Source organism: Columba livia, chromosome 1, assembly GCF_036013475.1.
Source record: "Columba livia isolate bColLiv1 breed racing homer chromosome 1, bColLiv1.pat.W.v2, whole genome shotgun sequence".
Taxonomy (NCBI): Eukaryota; Metazoa; Chordata; class Aves; order Columbiformes; family Columbidae; genus Columba; species Columba livia.
This window is the reverse complement of record NC_088602.1, coordinates 212,217,856-212,234,190: the sequence shown is the minus strand read 5'-3', so window position 1 is coordinate 212,234,190 and position 16,335 is coordinate 212,217,856. Positions and strand designations below refer to the sequence as shown.

The following is a 16,335-nucleotide window of genomic DNA, read 5'->3' as shown; positions in this document are numbered from 1 at the left end:
ATATCCCGTGTACGTGCCCTTCTCCATTATGTACATCAAGAAGATTCTGTACAGTGTGTATAGCAGCTTGCTGCGACACCGCTGCCAGCCACACATGCTTGGTGATTTCTTTAATACATCAGCTGCACTTACAAAAATTCTTTACTTTCCTAAGAAATAAAAATAGGGGTTATTTTTGTATGTCAGCTGATGATGATAAAAATGTAGTTGTACATGTAACTGACCCACGAAACCACAGGAGGCCGAGGACTTGTATGATAACAGGTACAGGACAGGTTCAGCAGCCTTGAACAAGCAACCTCTGCGGTCTCCAGCCCGGGGGCAGCGGAGCCCAGCAGCACGTGCTCGGAACTCCTCTGGAGAACTCGGCCGCGTCCGCGATGCCCAGGTTACACGTCCGCGATGCCCAGGTTACACGTCCGCGATGCCCAGGTTACACGTCCGTGATGCCCAGGTTACACGTCCGCGATGCCCAGGTTAAACATCCGTGATGCCCAGGTTACACATCCGCGATGCCCAGGTTACACGTCCGCGATGCCCAGGTTACGCTTCCGCGATGCCCAGGTTACGTGTCCGTGATGCCCAGGTTACACGTCCGCGATGCCCAGGTTACGTGTCCGTGATGCCCAGGTTACACGTCCACGATGCCCAGGTTACACATCCGCGATGCCCAGGTTACGCGTCCGTGATGCCCAGGTTACGCGTCCGCGATGCCCAGGTTACGCTTCCGCGATGCCCAGGTTACGTGTCCGCGATGCCCAGGTTACGCGTCTGCGATGCCCCGGTTACGCTTCCGCGATGCCCAGGTTACGCGTCCGTGATGCCCAGGTTACACGTACGCAATGCCCAGGTTACGTGTCCGCGATGCCCAGGTTACACGTCCACGATGCCCAGGTTACGTGTCCGTGATGCCCAGGTTACACACCCGTGATGCCCAGGTTACACGTCCGCGATGCCCCGGTTACACGTACGCAATGCCCAGGTTACGTGTCCGCGACGCCCAGGTTACACGTCCGCGATGCCCCGGTTACACGTACGCAATGCCCAGGTTACGTGTCCGTGATGCCCAGGTTACACGTCCGCGATGCCCCGGTTACACACCCGTGATGCCCAGGTTACGTGTCCGCGATGCCCAGGTTACATGTACGCAATGCCCAGGTTACATGTACGCAATGCCCAGGTTACGTGTCCGCGATGCCCCGGTTACACGTACGCAATGCCCAGGTTACGTGTCCGCGATGCCCAGGTTACGCGTCCGCTCAGAAGCTCCGCGACTGCGGACGTGTGCGTGTCAGTGGGACCTGGAGCATGAGCCCGCCTGGCAAAGTGCTGGTGCCCAATCTAAACGTGGTCACTCGCTTTCCCAAGCTCCAGTGACAGTCCTGACTAAACCTCCCTTGACTTAGATGAAAGCCCAGACACTTTGTTCAATATACATACATACATCACAGAAGCTTAAATATAAGCAAGAGCAAGTCCAGTCTGAATCTTCTGTTACAGGTCTGCAAGTTCTTCCCCCTGCACAGGAAGAACACGTCCAACCGCGGCACGGGCGCTCTGCTGAGCTTCTGCATTCTTCACCTTCTGCTTCTCTCTCTAGATCCAAAGGAGCTTCTAACCGTGACCTTACCTAACATCAGCGAACAAGACGCTTTGCTCTCAGTTTCTGTCCATGCTACGTCACTCTTCCCATTGTGTGTCATTTGTGGCAGTGTCAACAACTCCGGTGTCCACAGGAACAGCAGAATTCACACGTCACCTTACTGCATTCTCTCTTTTACTTTTTAGGTTTTCTCCCCAAGAACAAAAAGAAAGAACAAAAAAGGATGTGTGAAGCAACAATATTAGGATCATCTTCACGTGCTTCATTTATTCAGTTGTATGAGAGGAGAGTAGTAGGACAATGAGTGTAAAAAGGATTTGATTTCTCAGGTAATTCTTAGGCTTTGGGAAACCGAGTAGCGTATAGTCTCTAGTTACAGAAGCTGCTCCTCACCTATTGATTTGCTCGGTAGGGAGTTCTTTGGTCACCCACAGCTGCAAACAGCAGCATTACTGACCGTGCCACTGGGAACAGATGTGTCACTGCCAGCCTTAAACACTGGTTTTCTTCCAGCTCTTGAGATCTTATGAATAAAGCTGCTTCTGTAGAGACTACCAAATCCAAACACACCTGGCATGGACAAATACGCTGGTGTTCGTGATCTGATATCATTACAAGAACAGGGAAGTTACGTTCTTTCCACAGTTCTCTACCTTGATAACAGTTTGAAGCTCTTCTTTCGGACATGTCAGAAATCATTCGCGCCCAATCATCCCATTTTGCTAGTGCTCTTCAAAAACTTAGCATTACCTTTAGTCCATCGCAAAGTGACAATCCAGGACACAGAATAAGGAAATTTCTGCCCTGAAACTAGGCCTTTAAATTTTAGGAAGTCAAGGCAAGTACTGCCACCCAAGATCCGTTTTGTCTGAACCTGCCCTGCACTTTGTGGCTGAGCTTCAGTATCGGTACAGATGCACTTGGATACACAAAGATAGCAGCGTCTCTCTTTCCCACTTCCATATGTGTGTTTATGGAAATTCTGATTGGTTTCTAAAATGCTGTCTCCCCTCTCTGGTGTGCGCACCCTTCTGTCCGTTGGCACAGCGTCTCCCAGCCCGATTTATACACTATGGCGGCGGTTGTTGATCATGGCCACGATGTGCGACAGGTCCAAGCTTTTCATCATAACCTCCATGAACTCCTCGTCTTTCCTTGCGCCCTCCACAAACTCGTCCAGAGAAAGCTCACCTGAGTCAGACCAGACAAGAAGGCATCAGCATCACGCCAGCCCCCATTGACCAGGAAAAGGAGTCCAGTGGTCTAGCTTTAGAGAACACTGACTGTACGTGCACTGTTCTAAAGCACCAACAGGCCTCAGAGTCTTCGTAAGCGTATAGGGAACTTCCCTAATCTCCAGCTCCCTTTTTTCCTTTGTTTTCCCCACAGAAGGGAAAGGGCCCATCAGAAAGAACAGGGGAGTGCACAGCTGAGGAGTAGGATCATAGTGTCCTAGAAATAAGGCTGGATCAGCCCCGTCCTTTTTGGCCTAACGTGTTCTAGTCCTAACCTGCCACGTACTTGCTGGGGTTTACGTTTAGAAGAAGTGATGGGCGCTGTGACAGGCAGAAGCAGGGTTTCTGTCCTAGGCCAGAACGCTCTTGTGCGGGGGCGCAGCTGGGCAGAGCTCTGGCACAGCAGAGCGCGTGCGGCAGCGCGGGGGGCGACACCCGCCGGGGCACCGTGGCCGCGGCGCTTCGACCGGCTCTCGGCTGGCGGGTCTGTGGCACTTCACGTGCTCGCCGTGCTGCTGCAGCAGACCTGGTGAGGAAGCTCTGAGCTCCAGCACCCAACTCCAGGTGTCCTTTCCCTGCTGCTGAAATATTTAGGAGTAGGTGGGGCCCTCTGTTAATATTTCCCACTTCTAACTCTGAGATAAGCTGCACAGCAACATACAGAAAGGAAAACAGGAAAGCCCACTCCAAGACCCGACTACCAAACTCATGGGGACAGAATACAGCTGAGAACAATGCAGGGAACAAATCCTGTCGTACTGATTACATGCGACTCGTGGGAAAGAAAGCCTTAGCAAAATTCACCGAGAATGTTGAGAATTCATACAACAGGCAAATATGAAATGAAGATCCATAGTGTTCAATCAAGGACATGGGTGTCTCTTTGTAGCAGAGAGACCGCCTGAGGCGGAGGACAAAGACAGGAATCTTACCATCCCCATTCACATCAATCTTGTTGAAGACTCTGTTGGTGAACTCTTCTGCACTGGTTTCATGGTCGCCACCATTAATAGCTCGAATAGCCTGAAAGAGAAGAGCAAGGTCAGGAAGCTGCCAATGGCCTCCTAAAGGACAGGCTGAGCGCACTGCCGCCTGCCAGCGCGGATTCGGAACGAGACAGTTGTGCCTGGTACCTTCCCCGTAAAAATGAACCAGCATCGTAGCAAAACCCAGCAGAACCATCGGCCTGGCGACTGGCGCTGCACGTGCGAAGGGGACGTGGAGCGAGCAGTGAAACCCACGGGATTGCCCTGAATCTGCTCAGGTGAAGGAGAAACGGCAGAATCGGGATCCACCTAAGTGATCCACTTTCTGTTACCCTATAGTCTGCCAGACCAAATAAACTCTGTCAAACACCCTCTGCATTTGACATTAGGAAATTCTTTTGTTGTATGCTGTGGCCATTTATTTCTGTCCTTGCTTTCCCTCTTTCCATGTACATACCGATTCCTGTGTGTCTCGCTTCTCCCTGCAGCTCACTGGAAATGCATTTTCAGCTTGAGAAGGTTTAAGCATTATTCACTACTGTTTACTGCAAATCATCTTATTCATAGTCATAAAGTGCAGAGCTCGCTTTTCTTTCCATGCATAATTGATTCACCTGTTTAAGGATGTCCATGAAATATGTGATTCCACAGCCTTCATATTGATTTTAAGACTACTCGTTTTCTAGTTTTTACCTGCTAATTTTTGGTAACTTTATTCATTCTTTTTCAAATGTAATTCCACTAAAACTAAGTGTCACCTCGGCAGCTTCCTGAGGCTGCCGAAGAGACACTGAACTGCACCGCGGAGCCCAGCGGGCGGTGAACCGGCTGCCAGCACCTATCGCTCGCAGGACTTGCTCCTACCACCTGTCTCTTCTCTGTGACGTCTGAGCACTTCTACTGCAAGTTTTTACTAGGCGGCTGGATGTTATCACAGTTATTGATTTGGCTTTGTCTCTTCAATGCCCAGCACTAAAACTCATATTCAAATGAAAATGCATGACTAATGTCTTATTAGTGGTTTTATTTGTGGAGAGCTAAGCCTTCAAATCTTTGTCAAATCAATTTTCTGATCTTTCTTACTCAGAAATGTAAATGATTTAGGTCATTGAGCCTTTCCTGCATCTTTCTGGTTTCCCGGTCTCTGCAGAATACCCCGAGCTCCCAGCACAGCTCATTCTGAGATATCCACAAGGCCATCTTTCTGCCTGCGGTTCCAGCACTTTCCACAGCAGCCATTTCAATACCATCTTTTTCATTAACAGTCGTTCTTCTTTAAACTATTTGCCGGAGTCAAAAATGTTTTATTACATTGACAGTTAGGAGCTGGTTCTAAAAAGCAAACCGGGAGTAACTTTCCCACTGGTGTTTAGGTGTGGAACAGGACGCACGGGCGCAGTGCAGAGGGTGCGCCTGACCGCCACGGGCGGTGGAACCTCGGGGAGCACCATTTAGGCCCAAGGCAGCTAAGCCAACGTTGGCTGTGCTGTGACGTGTGCCGTGGGGCGCAGGGGTCTGTCCAGTCTGCTCACTGCACCACGAGATTGTGGGGAGTTCTGCCGAAAGCAAGAATGCTGTTAAAGGAGGTCTCGTCCCCTTGGGGAATAACAGAACTCCTATTTGCGTGGTGGAATTTGCCTTTAGGGACAGAGGAAAGATCACAGATGCCTGGAGACTCACCTTGATGATGTTGAGCAATTCATGTCGATCAATGCAGCCGTTGCCATCTACATCATAGAGCTTGAAATACCACCGCAACTTCTGCTCCATCTTCCCCCGGAGAACGAGGCTGAGGGCGGCCACGTATTCCATGAAGTCGATGTATCCGTCCTGTGGGAAAGCAAAGCCCAGATCGTGACGGGAGCAGACTGAGGGACTTACGGCTGCAGAGGTGCTGTACCTTGCCGCTCATTAGATTCACAAGGGGCACAGAGACTTGGACTTAGGAAAAAGCTTTAGCACACACACACACACACACACACACACACACATGACTGTGTCCCCAGCATGGACTGTGTCCCCAGCACACACAGTGTCCCCAGCGCGCACAGTGTCCCCAGCATGGACTGTGTGTCCCCAGCATGGACTGTGTGTCCCCAGCACGCACAGTGTCCCCAGCACGCACAGTGTCCCCAGCACGGACTGTGCCCCCAGCACACACAGTGTCCCCAGCACAGACTGTGTGTCCCCAGCACACACTGTGTCCCCAGCACACACTGTGTCCCCAGCACGCACAGTGTCCCCGGCACGCACTGTGTCCCCGGCACGCACTGTGTCCCCGGCACGCACAGTGTCCCCGGCACGCACTGTGTCCCCAGCACGCACAGTGTCCCCAGCACGCACTGTGTCCCCGGCACGCACTGTGTCCCCGGCACGCACTGTGTCCCCAGCACGCACAGTGTCCCCGGCACGCACTGTGTCCCCAGCACGCACTGTGTCCCCAGCACGCACAGTGTCCCCAGCACACACTGTGTCCCCAGCACGCACAGTGTCCCCAGCACGCACAGTGTCCCCGGCACGCACTGTGCCCCCAGCACGCACTGTGTCCCCGGCACGCACTGTGTCCCCAGCACGCACTGTGTCCCCGGCACGCACTGTGCCCCCAGCACGCACTGTGTCCCCGGCACGCACTGTGTCCCCAGCACGCACTGTGTCCCCAGCACGCACTGTGCCCCCGGCACGCACTGTGTCCCCAGCACAGACTGTGTGTCCCCAGCACGCACAGTGTCCCCAGCACGCACAGTGTCCCCAGCATGCACTGTGTCCCCAACACACACTGTGTCCCCAGCACGGACTGTGTGTCCCCAGCACACACTGTGTCCCCAGCACAGACTGTGTGTCCCCAGCGCGCACTGTGTCCCCAGCACGCACTGTGTCCCCGGCACGCACTGTGTCCCCGGCACGCACTGTGCCCCCAGCACGCACTGTGTCCCCGGCACGCACTGTGTCCCCGGCACGCACTGTGTCCCCAGCACGCACTGTGCCCCCGGCACGCACTGTGTCCCCAGCACAGACTGTGTGTCCCCAGCACGCACAGTGTCCCCAGCACGCACAGTGTCCCCAGCATGCACTGTGTCCCCAACACACACTGTGTCCCCAGCACGGACTGTGTGTCCCCAGCACACACTGTGTCCCCAGCACAGACTGTGTGTCCCCAGCGCGCACTGTGTCCCCAGCGCCGCCCGGACGGGCTGCGGGGCAGAAGCTGACCCAGAGCCCGGAGCAGAACCGTAAGGCGGCTGTGCCTGGGGTTTGTGCACCAGTCTGCTTTGTCCTTGTGGAAACCGCTGCTCTGGCAGCCACAGGTCCCTCCTGCATCTCTGCAAAAATGTGACTGAAGATGTATTTTAAATACACAGAACATGATCTGACAGATGGAAAATTGTTCTGTATTTAGGTTTTGTAAACATTCAAGTTCTTGCGCCTACAAAGAAACTCAAAAAGCTCTTGTTTCCTCTGCCAGAAAAATGCCAGACATTAAAGATTTATAATCTATGGATTTAACACCAACTAAAATTTGAAGTGGTTAAAAAGAAACAAAAACGAAAGTGCAGGAAAGTGCTCTGCCAAAAAATCTGAATAATTACAGAGAAAAAAACCCCAACTTTAATTTACTGAGGTATTTAAACAAAGTCAGATGTCTTTCTGGAATAGATGTAAGTGAGTATATGTAAAGGTGAATGTAGGCGGACTAGCAGAGCGCTACGCGTTGCAGCCAGGATCACGACACTTTAAAACGCTCGCTCAGTCATTGTGGGTGTTTCATAACTCCAGAGCACAGTCCCCGAAGGCAGAGACAGCCAGCTCCAGCGCCGGGAAGGCGGTGTGGCTGCTGCTCGTGACACGTCTCCGTGGGGGTTCTCAGAGCCTGCAGGTCCGGGGGCAGCTGATTCCGCCCACCGCCCAGGTCTGCCTTACTACAGGGTGGAATTCCTCGGGTGCTCTTGCTCCTTGCCCTTGTTTACTAAAGGAGCTTAGATTAAGTGGCTATTACGGGCTCAGATTAACTGATGTAGGTCCATCTCCACCGGTTGCTACACTCTTACTTCATTCTCCTTGAGATCACTGTAACTTTATTTAGAAGACAGTTCTTTATCTTTTATGACCAAATTTGCATTAGTCTTCTTAGGACATTGTTTACTGTTTAACATGAGGCTCACGGGACAACTTGGGTATGCATAACATCCTTGTACAAACCTTGAAGTCCTTAAACATGCCAAGAGTTGACAGAGGTGAAGGCCAAGACTTGTGCAAGGACTGCAAATGCGTTGGTTTAGTTCATACGCCTGCTCCGCACGGCTCTGCTCCCCCGGGCACAGGGCACCGCAGGGTGAGGAAGGACGCGCTCTGGGGCCGGCGGGCACCTCCAGTCACTGCGCCCACAGACCTCAGCCACCCCAACGGAGCCTCCCTGCTCCGCTCTTGTCTTTGAGAGTTCCATAATCGCCCTAAGCATTCCTTAGCTCCATATGGCTTCTGGCATGTTGTCCAAACCAGCGTTCTTTGCTCAGTCCCTAGGCTTTCCTTCTTCAAAACGGGCCGTTTCACATCTCCGTGGCTGGTTCCTCCTCAACTCACAGACATCTGCTCCAGCCATTTCAGAGCCTCGGAGCAGACAGCAAAGCTGAATTTTCCCAGGCTGCCATAAAACCAAATTTCTCTATTGCTTTTGTTAAAGGCCTGCAAGCACAGGCTTAAGTCTATATGGATAAACAACAGGAAAAAGTTGGGGGAATTGCATGCTTAAAAGAATTGTGGGGGCTACTGTTTCTTGCCTCGGCGGCAGGCGGCGGCCGCGCGGAACGCCGCAGCCTCGCACCGGGCAGAGCGCGTCTGCCCACGCAGCGCTCGTTTCGGCTGCCGAACACCTGGACATCACCGGTGTTGTTACCTATGGCTATGTTATCCCTGTCATTATCTATGCACGTTAATTTGCTCCTTGCATTTAGCTGCTTCACGTTAGTGTCACTCAGCAGCTTTCCACACCAGAGTCTGTAAGAGACTCTGGCAGCGCAGAAGCTCATTTGCCTTTAAGCAGTACGAGGCAGTTAATTTCCTTGCCGGATAACTCACCTTGTTCATATCGAACGTGCGGAACATCTGCTCAATGTACTCATTGGCCTCCGGGTCCAGCCCTCGCAGCCCGAAGAACTGTTTGAATTCGTGCTCCGTCAGCTGTCCAGAAGGACACTCTGTCATGAACTTCTTGTACCAGTGGTGGATCTCAACAGCCTGCAGGTCGTCCACCGTGGAGCTGCTGTTGTTCCCCATGCGTACGTGCGGTCAGGAGAAAGGTGCTCGGGAGCGATGCTCTTCCTGCTGTTTCTCTGACGGCTCTGCCCATCTGCTCCTGCCCGAGCTCAGCATTACTGTCAGATAAGTGAGAGATCTAGATTTCCACAAGCCAATTACAGATGATAATCTGCTTAGAGGATGATTTACAAACCTGAAAGTTTCAACCAGATAGCCATCTTAGAATGGAAAGGAGGTGCAAGATAATCACTGCTATTTCAGGAGCCAGTTCAGCAAGGGTGAGAAGGTTAATCAGATACCAGCATCGGGAGCTATGCTGGTTCGGTACACTTCCCTATTTTTAACTTGGATATAATTATACATGAAGATAAGAGGAAAAGGTATAAGATGTGGGATTTGAAGTGAAGACCTGCTCCTCTAACTGGATTTGAGAGTCTGTTTCCTCAAACAGAAGTGCTGGTTAACTTAGGGTATAGGACCAGCGCACAGCGAATGGGCTTACAGAAGTAGCCCATCATCGGTGTTTTGCTACGCGGGGGAAAGCTCATCTCCACACTCAAAAACGGGCACGGAGGAACAGTGGTGGATGGGGAAACCAAATAATCCCCTGACCTGGCTAATCCCAGAACTACCACATGCGTGCAATGAACCCGTAAATGGCTCATCTGCACAAACAGGGAGGAGCAAAAGGAGACAACCACAGGGTGGGGAACCCCGATAACCCAGTAACAGAAACGAAGCCCCTGTCCTGCTGCTAAGGCTGTTACAGGGGAGCCATCAGCCCCACGGGCCTGGAGGTGGCACCCACGACAACGAGTCGATGGGAGAGGTCGTCAGAGACTTACAGAGCGAGGGTGCTGCCTGGGGGACACGGAACATGTGGGGGCAGGGGAAGAGCCTTTGAGGATTGCATGAGACCTACAATGGGATGCTTGGGGGAGGAACCAAAGGTGGGGAAAGGGATGGGTCTGGGTGGTTTGGGGATGAACAAGCATGGAAAATGGAGGGAAAGGTGATACAAGGGGCTCGTTGCATGTAGAACGGTTTCTGGTCAGGATGAGTACCCGGCCGTGCCCGGTGCCTCGTCAGCACGGCATTGCCTGTCTGCTGACATTTCTAACTGTTTCCCTGGCCGTGCAGCTCTGTTCTGTGTGCGTGCACGGGGCTCTAAGTGCCCACGAGTGGAGTGGGGAGCACGGGTCACAGAAGCCGGCAACTGGAACCAGCGAGGATCTAAGCGCCAGCAGCCGGTGTCAGACCACGAATCGCACATCCTGCACGTGCTGGGTGCTGAACCCGGACTGACAGTGTGTGTGTCAGCACGTGCCCACTCGCGGACACCCAGCCAGCCCGGCCAGCGAGCGGCGCGCGGCTGGGGTCAGGTCACCAGACCTGGCAAATCCCAACGGCAGCACCGAGGAGCAGGAATCAGAGCAAACCACCGTCTGTGCTTAGGAACGGATGTCGTTCCAGTGTCTTATCCTCAGAGACTCGAATCTGTTAAAATACGGTAATAGCTTATTTTTTAGCATAATTGAAAAAGAAAAATCCGAACCCATAAACTTTATAATAAAACAAAGAGAAGTAATTTTATATCCTGAAACAATGAACAATGCTAAACAGTCCATATACTTATCTTTTGTGACCAGCATCATATAACAATATAAGTAGTACTGCCTCAACTTCACTTTCTCACTCTCTTCACTTCACAGTAAATCAATGCAACCAGACTATGTCACACAAGTGTTCCAGCTGCCTATACTGAAGCTGCAGATGAACATTAAGGCAATTAAAAAATTGTTTGTGTTACTGAAATGCAGTGAGATGCTAGCATAACTGACCCTTGAAAATTATCACCGTTAATCCACATAAGAAGGACAGTATGTAAAGGACATATAGGATTTCTACCTCTGTTAAACACCATCACTAGACATTTTAAACTAAGAACTCAGTGTTATGTTCAAAATCTTAGCGCAGTTTGGGTTGGAAGGGACCTCACAGCTCATCCGGTCGCACCCCCACACGGGCAGGGACACCTTCCAGCAGCCCCGGCTGCTCAGAGCCCGTCCAGCCCGGCGCTGAGCACTGCAGGGACGGGGCACCCACAGCTGCGCTGGGCAGCCTGGGCCAGGGCCGACCGCCCCCAGGGGAGCAACTTCTTCCCTAGCCCGGAGCCGAATCGCCCTCTTTCCCTTTAAAGCCATTGCCCCTCGTCCTGTCACTCCCTGCCCTTGCAAAACGTCCCTCTACTGTCTTCTCGTAGGTCCCCTTAGGTACCAGCGGCCGCTCCGAGGTCCCCGGGGGCTCCTCTTCCCCAGCTGCACACCCCGGCTCTGCAGGGCAGTGCTGCGGCCGCTGGCCGTTCCCGTGGCCCTGGACACGCTCCTGCAGGTCTGAGCGTTCTCATGCCGGGCCCACGAGCTGCACGCAGGGCTCCAGGCGAGGTCTCACGGCGGAGCGGAGGGCAGCACCCCCTCCCTCGGCCTGCTGGCCACGCCGCCGTCGTGCAGCCCGGGATGCGCTTGGCTTTCTGGGCTGTAAGCTCGCGTTGCCAGCCATATTCAGGTTTTCACCCACCAATACCCCAAGTCCTTCTCCGCAGGGCTGCTCTCAAGCCACTCATCACCCAGCCTGTATCCGAGTCTGGGATCGCACCAACCCATGCACAGGACCTTGCACTTGACCTCGTTGAACTTCACGAGCTCTGCGTGGACTCACCTCTCTAGCCTGTCCAGGTCCCTATGGATGGCATCCCTTCCCCCTAGAGCATTAACCACACCACTTTACACTTCTGTCTAAACCCAATAATTTATTCTTAGTATAACAGAAATTTTAACCATCTAGTCCAAGAGTCACCATTCGTCTAGATCCAATTACAGAAGAGCAAAGAAAAATAATGTAGGTCAAGCATTTATATACAAGGGGAAAATTTCCCAATAGCAATAATACAACTGAAAATGCAATACACACACTTAGATTGTGTGTGTTTTCTGGTGTCACGCTCACCTGACCGCTGCTCCTCGGGATGTGAGGATCTGTGGTTCACTGCTGTCCGTGGCGCGGGTGTCATGGCAGGGTGTCATGGCAGGGGTGTCATGCAGGGGTGTCATGGCAGGGGTGTCATGGCAGGGTGTCATGGCAGGGTGTCATGGCAGGGGTGTCATTCAGGGGTGTCATGGCAGGGTGTCATGGCAGGGTGTCATGCAGGGGTGTCATGCAGGGGTGTCATGCAGGGGTGTCATGGCAGGGGTGTCATGCAGGGGTGTCACACAGGGGTGTCATGCAGGGGTGTCACACACGGGTGTCATGCAGGAGTGTCATGGCAGGGTGTCATGCAGGGGTGTCATGGCAGGGTGTCATGGCAGGGTGTCATGCGGGGGTGTCATGCAGGGGTGTCATGGCAGGGGTGTCATGCAGGGGTGTCATGGCAGGGATGTCATGGCAGGGTGTCATGCAGGGGTGTCATGGCAGGGTGTCATGGCAGGGTGTCATGCAGGGGTGTCATGGCAGGGGTGTCATGCAGGGGTGTCATGGCAGGGATGTCATGGCAGGGTGTCATGCAGGGGTGTCATGGCAGGGTGTCATGGCAGGGTGTCATGGCAGGGATGTCATGGCAGGGTGTCATGCAGGGGTGTCATGGCAGGGTGTCATGGCAGGGGTGTCATGGCAGGGTGTCATGCAGGGATGTCATGGCAGGGGTGTCATGCGGGGGTGTCATATCTTAGATAAACTTACTTTATTATCCCTAAAAGCAGGTTTGGCTTCCTCTGAGTCTGCACTTTGTTAACTGACTGTCAGCTGTTCGCAGCACGGGGTGTCTGCACGGCGCCCGTGCCGCGTCTCTTACTGTCCCACGTCTGTTCTGCTCTGTGCGAAATCCACCGCCTCCGCTTCTCAAGGCCTCAGCTGTTTTGCCAGGCCCGTATTTCTCTATGTCATTGTGTTAGAGTTGTAAATATCTCATTCTACCTAGAATAACTGCTTGCTAATACCACCTATATTAAACCGTGGTTGTACCACACAAGGATAAATAACGATGAATTGGGCGTAGACAGCTGATAATTAGAGAAACGGCTCTCTTTGATTCAAACCAAGTGAAACGACGCTGCAGGCAGGTTGTGAAACTCTCCGAGCGGGCCTGGCAAGCCTTGCAAACTCAGTATATAGCCCATGGCCATTCCTGTGGCCGGACTGCGAGGTCACGGCAGCAGCGGCGGTGCGAATGCGTTTGAATGTATGTGCTAGCACGCAGCGGGGACGGGTGCGAGGAGAGGGGATTGTGTGGCTCAGACTTAATGAAGTCTTGATGAACTCCATCAAGTGAAAAAAAGCCACGTGCAACGTCCTGCACCTGGGCTTGGGCAATTCCCAGTATCGATACAGATGAGGAGATGAATGGATTGAGAGGGGGCTTGAGTAGAACGACAGGAGACACTGGTAAACAAAAACACACCGGAGCCGGCAACCTGCGGCTGCAGCCCAGAAATCACCTGTATTCCGGGCTGCGTCACCAGGAGTGACCGGCAGGTTTGGGGGATCTGTCTGTCTACCTGCTCTGCTGAGACCCCCTGCAGTGCGGGTCCAGCTCTGGGTCCCCAGCACAGGACACACAGGGACCTGCTGGAGAGGGGCCAGAGCAGCCCCAGGAGTGACCCGAGGCTGGAACAGCTCTGCTGGGGACGGGTGAGAGAGCTGGGCTGTTCAGCTGAGAACAGAAGCTCCGGGGAGACCTTAGTGCGGCCTTTCAATACCTAAAGCGGGCTTAGAAGACAGACTTGTTGCCAAGGCTGCAGCGACAGGACAAGGGGCGGTTTCAAACTCGAAGAGGTTTAGCCCGGACACCTGCAGCAGCGCCAAGGCCGGGACGGACCGGCCCTGCGCGACCGACGCGGGGAGAGCGGCCGCGCTTGGACCAGGGACGGGAAAGGTCCCTCCCACCAAACGCTCGGTGTCCCGGTCACTCGGCAGCGCTCAGGCCGCTGCCCGCCAGTGTCACCGCCCTGCCGGTGTCACCGCCACTGTCACCGCCCCGGTCAGTGTCACCGCCACTGTCACCGCCCCGGTCAGTGTCACCGCCCTGCCGGTGTCACCGCCACTGTCACCGCCCCGGTCAATGTCACCGCCCTGCCGGTGTCACCGCCACTGTCACCGCCCCGGTCAGTGTCACCTCCTCGGTCTGTGTCACCGCCCGCGCGCAGCCCACGCTCCGCCCCCCCACCCCTTCGCCACGCCCTGCCTCGGAAAGCCGTGGATGATTGGCTGCTTCCTTGTTATTGGGCGGGTCCCCAAACCCTACTCGTGATTGGTGATTTTGTGCCATGTTGCAGGACAACCATGACCCCGGGGAGGCTGCTTCGTCGCGATTAGCTGATGGTCACGTCTATCTTCGAGTCTCCGTAGTTGACTGGCTGTGGTCCTGCGGGGAGGCGGGGCCGCACCGGAGGCGGAAGCCGCGGCGGCGTGTTCCGGTGCTGAGGTGGCGGACGGTGCGTCGGCCGGTGAGTTCCCCGCCCGCGCTCTGGTCCGTTCGGGCTGCGGGCTCGGCTGTGGCCGCTGGCTCTCGGCCGGGTCCGGGCTGGGCTCTTCCAGCGCGCAGCGCCGCCGGGAGCGGCCCGGCCGAGCCCGGGGAACCGGGGCGGGTTCGCGGCTCCGTGGGCCGGGCCGGGCCGGGCCGGGCCGGCGGTGCTGCTCCGTGTCCCGGGCGCCGCCACGGCGGTGCCTCCGCTGCGGCCGTGCTGGCGAACGCCGTGCCCGGTGTGACGGCAGCGGGGCCGTCCCGGGGAGGCTGTGCCGGCGGCCCCGCCGCCCGAGCTGCGGGTTTGGGTGCGCGGGGCGCCGTGAGTGGGTGTGCGGCTCCGTGGGCGCTGGCGTCCCGTTCCCGGTGGCGAGGCTGCTCTGGCCCGGGCTGCGGGTGCCCGAGAGCTGGTGGTGTCTGATCCCTCAGCCGCTCTGCACCGTGTGAGGCTGGGCCCGGGCCCGGGTGCAGCAGCAACGCCTGCAGTGTCTGCCTACCTTCCAAACAAGGGAGGTGCAAGGAGTTAAACTTAAATTGTGTATGATAAACTTGTAATAGAATGAATTAGGGAAAACCACTGTCAAGCCTTTCTTCCCTGTGACTGGCGCCTAGAGACAGAAAAGTACGGATTTATGCACTGCTTATCACTCATATGCAGACTGTCCTGTGACTAGTAATGGATTTAGGCTGCTTGGGTCAGTAAGGGAAGTGTGTTTTAGAGCAAAGGAACCTCTTCTGGAACGTTGCTGATAGTCCCGGTGTGCAAAGTAAAGTCTTACAGGCAAAAGTTCGTTAATCATAGCAATGCCGAACAAAAAATTATTTTCAGGTACATCCAGAACACAACTGTACTGGCTTAGGTCACGAACAGATTGCAAGTCTTTTGTGTTCTGCTATTAAGTACAAAAGTGGAAATCCGTACCAAAGTCAGTGTGACCCTGGTAGAACAACAGTCTGTGTTTGAGAGCTGTTCTGTTTACTTTGTTTGGGTGAGGCGGCGGAACACGGAATAACCTCTGTTCTTTTCTGTTTGTCTACTTCTGTTTATGAGGAAATCAATCAGCGTTGTATAACACTTTCCTGCTGCAAGCTCAGAAGTAAATGCGAAGCGCAGGCACCGGGGCGTTCCTGCCCTGAGCCCCTGCGGCTGACGCGTGAGGCAGCTCCCACCCGGCAGGCGCTGGATGGACTGTTGGCTTGGGGACAGCATGTAGAGCTTTGCTTGTTCCTGGAGTTCAAAGAAGACTGAGCCAGGCTCTGTACAGTGGGACACAGTGACAGGATGAGGCATTGAGCACGAACTGGAGACAGGAGGTTCCCTCACAACATCAGTAAAAGCTTTTTTGCTGCGTGGGTTGCCGAACTGGCGCAGGTTGCCCAGGGAGGTTGCGGAGCCTCTGGAGGTGTTCAAAAGCCATCTGGACATGGTCCTGCACAACTGGCCTTAGGTGGCCCTGTTTGATCAGGGAGGTTGGACCAGATGGCTGCTGTTCTTCTTCCAACCTCACCCATTCTGTGATAAGATCCTCCCTGAGCCTTCTCTTTGTCCTCCACTGCATTTGTTCCAACAAGTTCCCACCTTTCTTGTTCTGGGGAGCCCAGAACTGGCCATAGTGCCCCAGATGTGGCCTCACCAGGGCTGAGTAGAGAGGAAGGATCCTCCTCCTCCTCCTGGCAACGCTCCTAATGCAGCTCAGGGTGCTGTTGGCCTTTGTTATGAGGTACATCATGGACTATGGTTCG

The 16,335-nt window shown here is 54.2% G+C and overlaps 2 protein-coding genes across 5 annotated transcripts in view; one reads left to right on the top strand and one right to left on the bottom strand.

The window, feature by feature from the left end:
• Positions 1-115: 115 nt before the first annotated feature.
• On the bottom strand, positions 116-14,261 carry LOC102084960 (guanylyl cyclase-activating protein 1). 2 transcript variants are annotated; one of them, XM_005504342.4, is made up of 5 exons: positions 12,084-14,261; positions 8,898-9,193; positions 5,505-5,654; positions 3,771-3,861; positions 116-2,794 (listed from the first exon to the last, which is right to left on the bottom strand). In XM_005504342.4, the coding sequence occupies exons 2-5, from the start codon at positions 9,093-9,095 to the stop codon at positions 2,667-2,669; spliced, it is 567 nt and encodes a 188-aa protein (XP_005504399.1). In that variant the 5' UTR covers positions 9,096-9,193; positions 12,084-14,261; the 3' UTR covers positions 116-2,666. The 2 variants fall into 2 exon arrangements, with proteins under 2 accessions (XP_005504399.1, XP_064905589.1); XM_065049517.1 differs by having other exon boundaries at positions 8,898-14,261.
• Positions 14,262-14,443: 182 nt separating this feature from the next.
• Positions 14,444-16,335, top strand: part of GOLGB1 (golgin B1) — a 42,038-nt gene continuing 40,146 nt past the window's right edge. For 2 of the 3 annotated variants that reach the window (XM_065049505.1, XM_065049502.1), the window contains exon 1: positions 14,444-14,575. The gene's annotated coding sequence lies outside the window, so the exon portion shown is untranslated. The remainder of the gene's footprint in view (positions 14,576-16,335) is intronic. The other variant, XM_065049504.1, reaches the window with a different exon arrangement.

Excerpts from the sequence above, each read along its gene's own strand:
- LOC102084960 (XM_065049517.1), bottom strand. The coding sequence starts at position 9,095 with ATGGGGAACAACAGCAGCTCCACGGTGGACGACCTGCAGGCTGTTGAG. Across the intron at positions 3,862-5,504 it reads AATTGCTCAACATCATCAAG|GCTATTCGAGCTATTAATGG; the intron begins GTGAGTCTCCAG and ends CTTCTCTTTCAG. Across the intron at positions 2,795-3,770 it reads GATTGATGTGAATGGGGATG|GTGAGCTTTCTCTGGACGAG; the intron begins GTAAGATTCCTG and ends GGTCTGACTCAG.